At 40.0% G+C, this 12,384-nt stretch overlaps 2 protein-coding genes across 4 annotated transcripts in view; one reads left to right on the top strand and one right to left on the bottom strand.

Annotated features, from left to right (window-relative positions):
• Positions 1 to 6,952, top strand: part of UGGT2 (UDP-glucose glycoprotein glucosyltransferase 2) — a 102,027-nt gene extending 95,075 nt beyond the window's left edge. For 2 of the 3 annotated variants that reach the window (XM_042458351.1, XM_042458352.1), the window contains 5 exons: positions 1,361 to 1,521; positions 1,694 to 1,808; positions 2,209 to 2,325; positions 4,624 to 4,768; positions 6,049 to 6,952. In XM_042458351.1, coding sequence (XP_042314285.1) covers positions 1,361 to 1,521; positions 1,694 to 1,808; positions 2,209 to 2,325; positions 4,624 to 4,768; positions 6,049 to 6,071 — 561 coding nt within the window. In that variant the 3' untranslated portion in view covers positions 6,072 to 6,952. Of the gene's footprint in view, positions 1 to 1,360; positions 1,522 to 1,693; positions 1,809 to 2,208; positions 2,326 to 4,623; positions 4,769 to 6,048 lie in introns of those variants that run through there. The other variant, XR_006102956.1, reaches the window with a different exon arrangement.
• Positions 6,953 to 9,995: 3,043 nt separating this feature from the next.
• Positions 9,996 to 12,384, bottom strand: part of DNAJC3 (DnaJ heat shock protein family (Hsp40) member C3) — a 45,885-nt gene continuing 43,496 nt past the window's right edge. Inside the window, 2 exon segments of the mRNA XM_042459125.1 lie at positions 9,996 to 11,178; positions 12,321 to 12,383. Of these exon segments, the coding sequence (XP_042315059.1) occupies positions 11,024 to 11,178; positions 12,321 to 12,383 (218 nt within the window). The 3' untranslated portion in view covers positions 9,996 to 11,023.

Raw genomic sequence — 12,384 nt, 5'->3', positions numbered from 1 at the left:
TAGAGTCGGCATAAGTCGGGAATGACTTGAAGGCACATAACAACTGGGCCTCCAACCAGCTAGGTCTAAAGCAGTGTGCTGCTCATGTTCACTTAAACATCAGGAGAAGTCCACTTCTGACGTCGCTGCTCAGTCCCAGACAGCTGGGAAATGGAGGAAGTGGACACTGACACACACAAGGTTGCAGGTAGGACCTGCACACAGTTTTAGCCTTCATGTATCTCAGCTGAATTAGTGTGTGATCACTTGTAGGAAAGAAGTCTGCCAGTAGCTCTTACCCAAAATTGGCCTTGACATAGTTGTGCTCTGATTATGTGTCCCTGAACATCTTTAAACTGGAAGCTGAGATGGAACTACTTTTCCATAATGAACTTCATTCATGCTCCCTGTATCATGTGTGCTGGATGCATGGCAGATGGTAATTGTTGTGTTCCTTCAAGTTGTTTCCAACTTATGGCGACACTAAGACGACCCTATCATGGGTTTTCTTGTCAAGATTTGTTCAGGTTTACCATTTTTCCCCCTGTGGCTGAGAGGATGTGATTCACCCAAGATCACCCAGGGGGTTTCATGGTGGGAGGGGAATCAAACCCTGGTCTCCAGAGTTGTAATCCAACACTCAGACCAGGTAATTAGATTCCCATTAATGATCTGATCAATGGTAGGAGGGTGGGATACATCTTTGAAATAAGTATTGTGTGGCATTGTTCTCTTCATCAGAATGGAAGAGAGATACAAATGTTCCAATTAAAAACCACTTAGAATGGCATTCAGTCCGTATTTGCACCATATACTATCATAAAAGTATGTATTCCATTTAAATTGTGAGTAAGAATTCATTGGCAAGCAGTCTTTCTTTAAACCAGTGATCCCAAACTGTGTTCCAGAAGCCTCAGCCATATTGGCCAATGATTTGGGATTCTGGGAGCGGAAGTCCAAAATCCCTTAAAGAGCACAGTTTGGTCACTGCTTTAGTCTAATGAATATTTTGCATATTTCATCTTAGAAATTAAAAATCATTAACACAGCTAAATTAATTAGGATTGATAATGATGAATAACCATGTAAACCTTCACAGAAATGACCCAGCCTTAAGCCACTTTCACTTATGTGGCATGGCTGGTTAAGTGTTGTTAACTGAACAGCCCTTTGTACATAACTTGTTTATTCTTTATTGCTTCATCTCCAGTTTTTCTCCTGTTTCCAATGTTTTTCCAGCTTCTCTTCTTCCTTCCACATCACAGACCAGCTTTATCTTCATTTTGTGCTATCCTAGCATTTCACATTCCTCTCTTCTCTTGCTCAGCATCCCGCGATGTCAGTGTTAAACCACCCTTTCTTTTCTCCCCCTTTCCTCTAGATTGTAAGAAGTGACCTGAAAGAACTCAGAGATATAGATCTGAAAGGAGCACCTTATGGTTATACTCCCTTCTGTGATAGTCGGAAAGAAATGGATGGCTACCGATTCTGGAAGTCAGGTTATTGGGCTTCACATCTTGGGAAAAAGAAATACCACATTAGGTAATAAAAGATGTAGAATTTATATTGACATTAAAATAATACTTTTTGTAGATTTTAAGTAACAGGAGCAACATTTTACCATGCTATTATCATTTTATCATATTCAGAGAACCATGTCCGCCATGACAAACTTTATTCAAAACATTACTGCATATCTTACTCATTTATATAGCGCTTTATATGTTGTGGATCTCAAGAGGTTCCGGAAGATTGCTGCAGGAGACAGACTTCGAGGTCAATATCAAGCACTTAGTCAGGATCCAAACAGCCTATCAAATCTTGATCAGGTATTTTTCAATCCATGATGTACATTAGGAACATAAGCTGTGTTTGGTCTTTAGATATGCAAATACATCACATTCCAATATGACACAGAGTCTGGAAATGCACCAGTGATAGGGCTGGGATAAAACAGATCAGATGGACTTTGATGGGACCAACTCTCAGAACTTACCCCGACTCCTCATGTTCATTTCCTGGCCTCAATTTCAATGGGAAGAAACATGGACAGAAAGACCTCTCTGCCCTCACTTCCTGAAATGATGGCACCACTCTCAAAAGAAATAACTCTTTTCTGTAGTGTGACCTATCCTAATTTTGATATGAAATGTAATATTCCACCATTTAAAGCCTACAGCTTGCATTGTATAACCTCAGTAACAATGCTAAATTGTGATATTTTTTCAGGATCTTCCAAATAACATGATTCATCAGGTGGCCATTAAGTCTCTTCCTCAAGAGTGGTTGTGGTGTGAAACATGGTGCAATGATGAATCCAAAGAAAAAGCAAAAACCATTGATCTGGTGAGTTCGTGTAATAATCTTCCTTTCCATGTCCCCCCAAATTCAGGGTGAGCATTTAGCCTAGACATCATCACTAACTGACGTCACGAAGGTAGTTCTGCTGTAAACAGTTTGATAACCGTGTTCCTTTTTCAGTGGCTGTTGGAAGTACAAACTTTGTTAAGTTCAGGAGTGGCTGTTGATGTTGCATAGTTGTCCGGTTGCCATTCCCTCACTGTCACTGTTGATAAATGTTTCCCCTGTGCAGAATCTCACTGAAGTATGGAGACCCTACACTGTTTGAGTAGGGTCTCTCCCTGAAAGGGGTGGGGGGGTTGTGTCTCAACTATTCTGTGAAACACAGTATAAATGTGGTGTTTCATAATTCACTTAAAACCAAGAGAAAAGGAGGGAAAATGCAACCCCAGTCCCTTCTTTGTTGCCCTCAAAGTACCATGGCAGTGCTGTCAACTGGTTTCCAAGTGATTTTCTGCCAAAGAACTGCCCCAAACTGTGTATAGATGCAGGCATTTGCCTCCTCCAACCAAATCATCTTTCAGACAAAAATAGAGACCAGGAATGACATGCTGGCACTTGCAGGGCACTAGGACAGCAACCCCACCCCAGCTCATGCAGCTGATCATTCACAGTGTGATGAGTGGCAGTAAAAAGCACAAAGCTTATGCCCATTCTCACTATGGATGGTGTTTTAGAAGTTAATTAGTGAATGAACATAGGAATGAGCCTATGGAATCATCTTTAGCTTCCGTATCCTGATGGGAAGTATAAGCGAAACAAATAATTTGGGGAAGAGAACAAGGATTTGCTCAGACCTCTTCAGATGGACAAAATACCCACCGACAGACTTGTCTTCTTTAGTTCTTCCATAGAATTAAGCTGATGCAGCCAACCATTTCTTTTGAGAGGGATGAAGCAGCACAATTCGGTTGCCATATCTTTTATCAGATCTCCATTTGGGAGGATTACTAAGGACTCCTTCCAGATTCATACGCTCAGCTCTTTAGTGAATTGCAGTGCTGACAAAACACCTGAATGGGAACCAGCCAATTGTGAAAAAGAAGTTGAGGGCCTCTGGTAGCTAGTGACAGATGGTTCTTTTAATAAAAAGAATGTTATCCTGATGTTTCAGCTGCTTAACAGAGGAGTGATGAGATAGCATGGCATACTGTTTTCCAGGAAAATAGTAATATGTGGATTTTGCCTCCCCCGCCTCTATCAGTAGTGTAATGGTGATTAATGTGGCACAGCATAGCTGTGATCTCTGACTTTGCTGTTTGTAACCCAAGTGAGTGGGAGAAACACAAGATATAAATAAAATAATATAAACAAAATAATTTGAAAATGGGGGCTGGCATGCAGTTAGGAAGTTAATGTCATTACAAAAGGAAATGCCATTGCTTAAGGTTGAATTGTACAACATTCATATTCTCTGGAGGCAGGAGTGATTACACAAGCAGAAAGTGCTATGTGCTGTGGGTCTCATGCTTCAAAGGGGGCTTCCATTGCGTGACAGCCTCTTGTGTAGTGCCCTAATGTGAATCATTGCAGTTCACTAGACTGGTTGCATATTACGTTGCATAGTTATACATTGTAGCTTCTGGTTCAGGGATATGGCTGGGCTCTTAGGACTTTACTTGGCGGTGTAGGGAGCCACCTGATATTTAACTGCCATGTGAATAAAGAGAGTTTGTGGGAGCTGGAAACAACAATAGCTGGGAAACTTGGAAGCTGTGGGTTCCCATTTGTCATGTGTAAAAAATGGGAAGATAAATGATTTAGTTCAAGGTTTCCTGCATTCCAGAGTGTGCACCATGAGAGAGCTGTGCCACATATATTCCTGAAAGTAGAGTATGGGTTAGAGCAGGTGCCTTGCCCACAGTTTAATGTATTTTGTAGCCATTCAATGTTCAAAACAAGGGTGGGAAACTTCTGATGGACTGGGGATGCATTGCTTCCTAAATTTGGTGGGGAATGTTTCCTCCTCCACCACCACCATCCACTTCTGTTGCTGTCAGATTTGCTATTGTAACACTAGGGAGGAGAGGCCATGTGATTAAAACAAGACACCTATGGGGCATACCTTATTTCTAAGCAAAGATCCATTTTTTTCCTTCCAGGAGTAGAGCATCAAATTCAGTGATGGGGCATGAGGGGTTGCAGAAATAGGTAGTATACATGGCCCAGGTGTCAGCCAATTCTAGTTTCGAATCTGTAACTGATATTTTTTGTAATGATGGGAAGATCTATTCGTTTTCTCTTTCAATGACTTCTTATTCTTTAAAAAAAAACATATTTCAGTGTAACAACCCCAAAACCAAAGAACCTAAGCTAGAAGCTGCTATCAGGATCGTTCCTGAGTGGACACAGTATGACTCTGAAATACAGAAGTTAATAAATCGGATGAGGAAAGAGCAAAAAGACATGATGCAGTCAAGTCAAACAGGTGAGCTACAGAAATGTTATGAACTATTACAGTGCACCCGCATCACATGCAGGCATGTCATATGTGGCATCCAGCATACGCTGGAAGCTGTGCTGGAAAAAAGCCTCGCGCGCCCCAGAAGAAGTAATGGGGCGTGCGCCCATGGCGCTGCATAATGGGCACAAGCCCCATTACTTCTAATGGGGCTCGAGCTTACATGTTTTTTCTTTATATGGGGGGAGGGTCCAGAACGGATCCCCCGCGTAAGAGAAGGGCCTACTGTACATGTCTTGTCAAAGGTATTTCAGGAGTGATGAGGAAATGAGAGCCTGGAACCTGTCATTTACTGGGCCCTGTGAAGTTGCACTACAATAGCCACACTGCCTTCAATGTGTTTCAGGGCCTTCAAGACCCCCTCAGAGGACTTTGAGGATGTGAGGTATACAAACTGAAAATTCTCTCATACAGCCTTGGACTTTAGGAGCCCTAGTGGCATAGCCTCTCACAGCCACAAGGTTGCAAGTTCAATTCCAGGCAGGGCTCCAGGGTTGACTCAGTCTTGCATACTTCCGTAGGTCACTAAAATGAGTGCCCAGCTTGTTGGGGAACATTAGCTTACACATTGTAAACCACAAGGAGTGCTTAAGTGCACTGCTAAGCAGTATAGAAATGTATATTGATATTGCTGTCTTGGGTGCTCTTTGAAAATGGCAGTTGATGGCATTGTGGTCTTTGGTTCTGGATGACCACTTCCAACTTCACTATCATCTAGACCCGGCCCTTACCCCCACCCCACCCCTGAAGGGTGTTAATATTCAGTATTTTGGTCATGAGAGAAATTAATGATAACCTTATGGTGTTCTTTACTCTTTCATATGTACAGTCCACATCTAAGGGACCTCTTTGTCCTAGCATCCTGGATTAGTGCTGACTGATTTTAAATTGTTTAAACTGTTCCGTATATTTCAAACTACTCAAAATTGCTTTGTCTGTATCCTGCTACAGTGTTTTAGTATATGATAGGATATAAAAATACCAAACAGCAACACTGAGCTTATTTGTAGGTCTTTCTGTTCCCATAGTTACAGTGGATAGTCAGTGGTGCCTGGTCTCCTATTTCCTGAGAACCTCCATTTAATAAAAACATCAGGCAAGATAGGCGATTGTGGCTTAGTAAAATGGAGACTCTAAAGGCAATGGCATTAAGAAAATATTTAAAGAGAATCATTTGGTTAACCCTTGCTTGATTTTATTAAGTGTTCCATACTTTGCAAATGAATTATTATTTTTTTCTGTTGCAGGTTCCAAGCATGATGAACTTTAGGAATATTTGGAAGTAGTCCTGATGGCACAAATGCTCACTGCTGGCCATGGATTGGGGGTGGGGAGGTGGATGCTAACTTTTGTGAGTGTAAATACAGAGATGCTCTATATTTTTTGATTCATGAACATGCAAAAGGTTTTTTGCAAGGGAAAGCTTCTTTGGACTTTCCTTGTACTGTACTGTATGACTTATTCAATCTGGGGAGCTTCTCGCTTCTGCTGTTTGCAAAGGCAGATCTAAGTTCTGGTGCTACATTCCCTAAGCACACACTGCTCCTATTTCACATTGTCTGCTTTAAATCACATGCAATTCAGAGGTGTGTGAGTGATCACCTCCGAGTGTCTACCTGCACAGAGCAGCCATGTGATACTTAATTTATTTTAAAATCCTCTACTCTTTCTGCCATAGTTTCCAAGATAAAACTTGAAATTAGTCTTGCTTTTTCTGGCCATCATGTTTGCACGCTGTTTTGTCAGTGCATTGTAACTTTCATTTGAACTCTAACTTATTTAAGAAACCATACAGTTTTTCATAGTGGATACATGAGGAATTTGGAGGGCCAGCTCAGCCACTGTTTGAACCACCCAATAATTCCTCTGTGATCCTAAGATACTGTCAAAAGATGTGGGGCTTCTGCCCCTCTCCCCTTCCATCAGTAACTCAAAAGCTGACATAATGTCACTGGGCTCAAAATTCCCTGCAAAAATCATCAAGCGGAGCAACTTAAATGTTATGGCCTCATGCTACAGATTCTATAATTCTAGATTTTTGGGTGGGGGAATGCAAGATGAAGGGCTGCTTCTTTCAAGAGCAGCGGTTTGTCCTGTGTAACATGAAGTTCTGCTTGTAAAACTGAGTATCTGACAATACTGCTTGGTAAATATGTCTATTGGCTATTATTTTAACCCGTTCCCAGGCAGCAGAAGGAACTTTGCAATTGTCCCAGTACTTTTTTATTTTTATGAGTAGTCATCATCAGTTTTGTTGTTCATCTCCCATGCAAGCAAAGTCATGCTTAAAATTTTGCAGCAGAGACTCCTACCATAAATAGACTAGAAGTGCAGCTTCTCACATGCTCTGTTTCTTGTGAAAAATTTCCACACGCATATCACTTTTATCTAAACAGTATATCAGTCCTATGTGTACTCAAAAGCACATTCCATTGAGTTCAAATGAATTTATTACTAGGTGAATACAGGATCACAAACCTAATGAAGGCACATATGGGTTATTCAGTCACAGTTGCTTCTCACTCAAGTAGTAGTAAATTTCAGATAAGGGCCCGCATGATGGAACACTGCAGCTATTCAACTAAAAACAAACAAACATGTGCACATGATTTGGGAGAAGGGTGGACTAGAATCCAGAGAGCTGTGTGACTCCCACAGGTAGCTAAACATGAACACAACTTTCTTTGCACTCAGTTGTTGAAGAACATATTTAATGTCACTGTTCTTCTAAATACATAAATTACATTACAAAAAGAAACAGCCTCCTGATTTCCTCACACTTTAAGCATTTTGTGTTAATACCAGTATCTTCCTACAGCAATCTGAAAAACGACAATTGAATTACTTTTAAAATTGCTTTCTTAATTTCTAAATAGATGAAATAAATGCACTTCCCTTTTTCCATCACCTCTCTCCAAGAAACCATACCCACATCAATACAGTAATTATTGTTCTTTAACTGTTTCTAAGTTTTGGCACTGAACTGCTAACTTCAATATTAATCTGGTTTCACAAAAAGGAAGCTTTCTGATTAACAGAAGCTTTAAAATGACTGATGAAGTTAGAAACAGCTGTAACCTAAATTTCACTGCTGCCAGTACGCTACCTAGGATGATTGCAGGATTCTTTATCTTCAAAAGAACTTCTTAGCTTTCATAGCACAAACCTAGGTTTTGTTTTTTAAAAAAGAATTTTATTCTACAAATATTTCCAACAAGTACGGCAGTGGTTTAGCTGATACTGACTAGTCTTTAAATCTGGCAAAGACGAACTCTTGGTCAGCCTAATCTGCAAGTCTCATAGTGCCTCATGCAAGACCACAGTTGTTCTTTAAAAGCCAAGTGCAGCCAAGACTGCATTATTTCTATCTAATCTAACACACTGCATGGTGGCAGAAAGTAAAGACCTTGCCCCTACTTCATTTTACTAACACCCTGCGCAGGAATAAAGTATATGAAATACTGCTCAAGATAGATGCACTGTATGCTCAACTGGCACGTACCTTTTTCTCTATTTTTTTTGAGGGGGGGTAATCCATGTGAAAGTATCAAGACAGTGTGTGGATCATGCAACTGCATGTCATGAGGATCTCGCTTATCTCTGAGGGCTCTGTCCTAGGCCCAGTGCTATTCGACGTCTTCATCAATGACTTGGATGACAGAATTTGGGGCATACTTATCAAATTTGCAGATGACACCAAACTAGGGAGAGTAGCTAATACCCCAGAGGACAGGATCAAAATTCAAAATGGCTTTAATAGATTAGAAAGCTTGGCCAAAGCTAACAAAATGAATTTCAACACGGAGAAATGTAAGGTACTGTACTTAGGGTAGAAAAATGAAATGAACAGATATAGGATGGGTGACACCTGGCTGAACGAGACTACATGTGAAAGGGATCTGGGAGTGCAAGTAGACCATAAGTTGAACATGAGTCAACAGTGTGATGCAGCAGCTAACAAGGCCAATGCGATTTTAGGTTGTATCCATAGAAGTATAGTGTCTAGATCAAGGGAAGTAATAGTGCCAGTCTATTCTGCTCTGGTCAGGCCCCACCTGGAATATTGTGTCCATTTCTGGGCACCACAATTTAAAAGATGTTGAGAAACTGGAGCATGTCCAAAGGAGGGTGACTAAAATGACAAAGGGCCTGGAAACCATGCCCTACAAGGAACAACGTACGGAGCTGGGGATGTTTAGCCTGGAGAAGAGAAGGTGCAGTGCTGAAAGTGATATGATAGTTCTGTTTAAATATTTTAAGGGATGTCATGTTGAGGAGGGAACAAGCTTGTTTTCTGCTGCTCCAGAGAACAGGACCCGGAGCAATGGATGCAAGCGGCACAAAAAGAGATTCCACCTCAACATTAGGAGGAATTTCCTGGGGGTTTGACTGGATGGCCCTCTATGATTCTATGATATAATGTTTTTTACATATATGTCCTCATAAAAATAAATCTGAAATATGTCATACAGAGGAAAATGCTACAAATTGAAGAATCTATTGTAGCCTTTCATACATTAATTATTTTTCTGTTTTTGGTTGGCGTACAGAGTGGGTCACAGTAGACAGGACACAACTAATGTACCATCCACACAGCTTGTCTAATTTTTTAGGGTGCATAATGGTATATGAGCAGTTGCCAATCTAGTAAAGGACAATATGCACAGAACTCTGTTCCTTATGTCAATCTGCCTGCAGGACTGAAGTAGGGGTGAGTGGATTATTGACTTTCAGCCCTGCACAGTGTACTCTTACCAGAGTTACTCTGATAGCTGTTGACTTCACATTGTGAGAGGAGAGATCTTTTAACACCCTTTCTTGTGATTTAAAAATTTCCTTCTTTCAAAAGACTAATTAAAAATAAATTATTTCTACAAATTCAGACCTGTATCAAGAGAGAACATCAACTTCACTCTGAATGTACCTCAGACACATGAAACAAAAGGCTGTAAGAAATGTCCAACTTTCACAAGCTAAAATAGAAGTCAGCTTTGGTGTTAATATAGGTATTTCCTATGGCAGCAAGTAGTTAAAGAGTTTTAACAGAGGGAAACACTGGTTTCTTCATGATCAATATATGATTTTGACATAGATAATAGTCAATGGCACACCAGAAACTGCCAATTTTGTTAACAATTTCCATGAGCGTACAAAAATGGTTTGGTATTCTCGTCTAACAAAAATCACAACACTGTCATTTTAAAAGTTACTTTATAGTATACATCTCCAACTCTTTTCTTATTTAAAAAAAACCCCAAGGTCAGAATTACATTCTGTATATTTTGTGCAACATCTCAATCATTCTGCTCAAATGTCAAGCATATGTTGAGTGAAAAAGTTCAAATTGGTTCTATTTAACAACAGTTAAGAGTATCATTCTACTGCCGTTGCTTTCTGAAACAACTAGAAGGAAAGTTTTTAGTTCTTCTTAAAGTTAGAAACACAAGACTGTAAGACAATGGTTATGGCCCCCTACTAAATAAGCAATGCATTGTGCAGATGCTTCTGTAGGGAAATTATCTTGACAGCATAATGACTTTGTATAGCATTCCCCTGTTGCAAAGTAGCATAGAAAAAGTTATTGCATCTGCTTTGGGGATGTACTGTAGATGCTACTTCTATAACTCCCAGAACCTGTTTCTTTTTACAAACGACAGGCATGCATCATAACCTGAGTTACATTTTAAGGGAAGATGTGAGAATGACATACAACAGGAACACAGACAGTCCTCCAGTGTTTCCAAGGACAACAATACCTCCATAGACAATCAAGGCTTTAACATTTCCCCTTGTACAAATAAACTAGATCACACTGTGCTCTTTTGTCACCTGGCTGAGGAAAACAAAGTCCCAAATGAGGTCATTAAGAGTATAGTAAATCTTAAAGTGCTTTCTTGAACAAAATTGCTTCTCTAATATGGGTTTGTCTTCAGCTGAAGTTTTCAGTCCATTTCAAAAGAAGATCTCAAGGAGTGCAGCTCTACACAGTCTTCCACTTGTTTTCAGATAGGGATTTTTGACACTGGAAGGGTAAAATGAATTGGTACTAACCGAACTGTTGTTCTATCACTCTCCATTATGGACTTGCTTTCTCTTTAGCCTATCACTGAAAAGCTGGCTTTCACTGAAGTTTTTGTTCAAGGACCAAATCAGCATGTTAAGTTACCTAGGAAATAAAGACAAGCTCCTAGAATCCAGAACTGGGAAGAAAGGACAGACTTTCTAATTGAAATGAAATTTAAATTTGAAAGGTCCTCCAGAACTGAATGGGTCAAACCCTTGCCAGGAATTCCAGCCTCTATGGAAAGGGTTTCCTCCTCCTTGCTGGCTTTCTGCATCCAATGGATCTTCTCCTGCATCAAACTTCCTTCGCATTTCTAGAAAAGGAGACATGGTTCGATCATAAGATTACTGGCAAAGAATTCTAAGAGGTTATATAAGAAAATCTCATACTGGAAAATAGTGAAAGTTACTTTTCTAGCGTGCAACATCCAGAATCCCCTAGCCAGCATGGCCAATAGTGAAGGATTCTGGAAGGTGGAATCCAGAAAAGTAATGTCTCCAAGCTTTGATCCATATACACAACGGACCTTATGCTATTTAGTATTTTAAGGGCTTGCATTTACATTCACTTGTACAGTAGTTACAGCACCAGCAAAAAGAATATGAGTAGAATATTTTTGTACTTATGTAGATGACGTGGGAACATTCACACTTGAAATTATCTGAAAAATTTCTCCCCCCATCCTCCAAAAACATGCTATCTGTGAATCCCCATGTTTTCTACTTATGGCAAACATTAATTTAGAAGAAAGGCGGTAAAACCTTTGGCCCTCTTGATGTTTGTGTCTAAAATGTCCAATGTAAGGGACTGAGAGTTGGAATCCAAAACATTTGGAGAGCCAAAATATTCCCACACTCTGGTTTAGAAACTGAAGGTGAATATCCTTACAAGCACTTCAGTAAGTTGTTGCCAGTTTAAATTGATCAGTCCATGCCACTTTCCTAAGAGCTTTACAAAGGATATAATTCTGAGAATAGATGCCCCAGTTTTATATTCATTCACATTAACACCAATTCTGTCCACCATTAGTAAGTAATGTTTAAACACACTTTAGTCATTAGCAACTCTCTGCTACAGATGGTACTATTTCCCATCATTTATCAATTATGTCTCCTGTGCTCATGCAATTAAAAACTGGCCCCGTGGGAGTACTTTTAAGAAATATAAGTAACACTTTCCCCATTTATCTGTGTCATTTCATTTGCCCACATATTTTTTTACCGAAACATCAGCTGTTCCCTTGCTTCAACAGAATCCCATTTTTTAAAATTCAGATTTTTCAAGAAAAGGGCATTAGGATCAATTATAGATCCTTACTAAAGCGAATAGTGGAAAAACTAAACACTGCAGGAAAAAACTGCATGTAAGGGCAGCAGCGCAGCATTAAATTATCCCAAAATGGCAAAAGTCTCTCTTCAGTTTAAGTCATTCGAAATACCTCTGTACCCCACGTACCTGGATCTGTGAGGACTTTCTTGGCAGCAGCAATCAATAAACTTCTTTCTGCCTTCTTCTTCCT

Source organism: Sceloporus undulatus, chromosome 3, assembly GCF_019175285.1.
Source record: "Sceloporus undulatus isolate JIND9_A2432 ecotype Alabama chromosome 3, SceUnd_v1.1, whole genome shotgun sequence".
In the NCBI taxonomy this organism is placed as follows: Eukaryota; Metazoa; Chordata; class Lepidosauria; order Squamata; family Phrynosomatidae; genus Sceloporus; species Sceloporus undulatus.
This window is presented reverse-complemented; position numbering and strand designations above follow the sequence as displayed.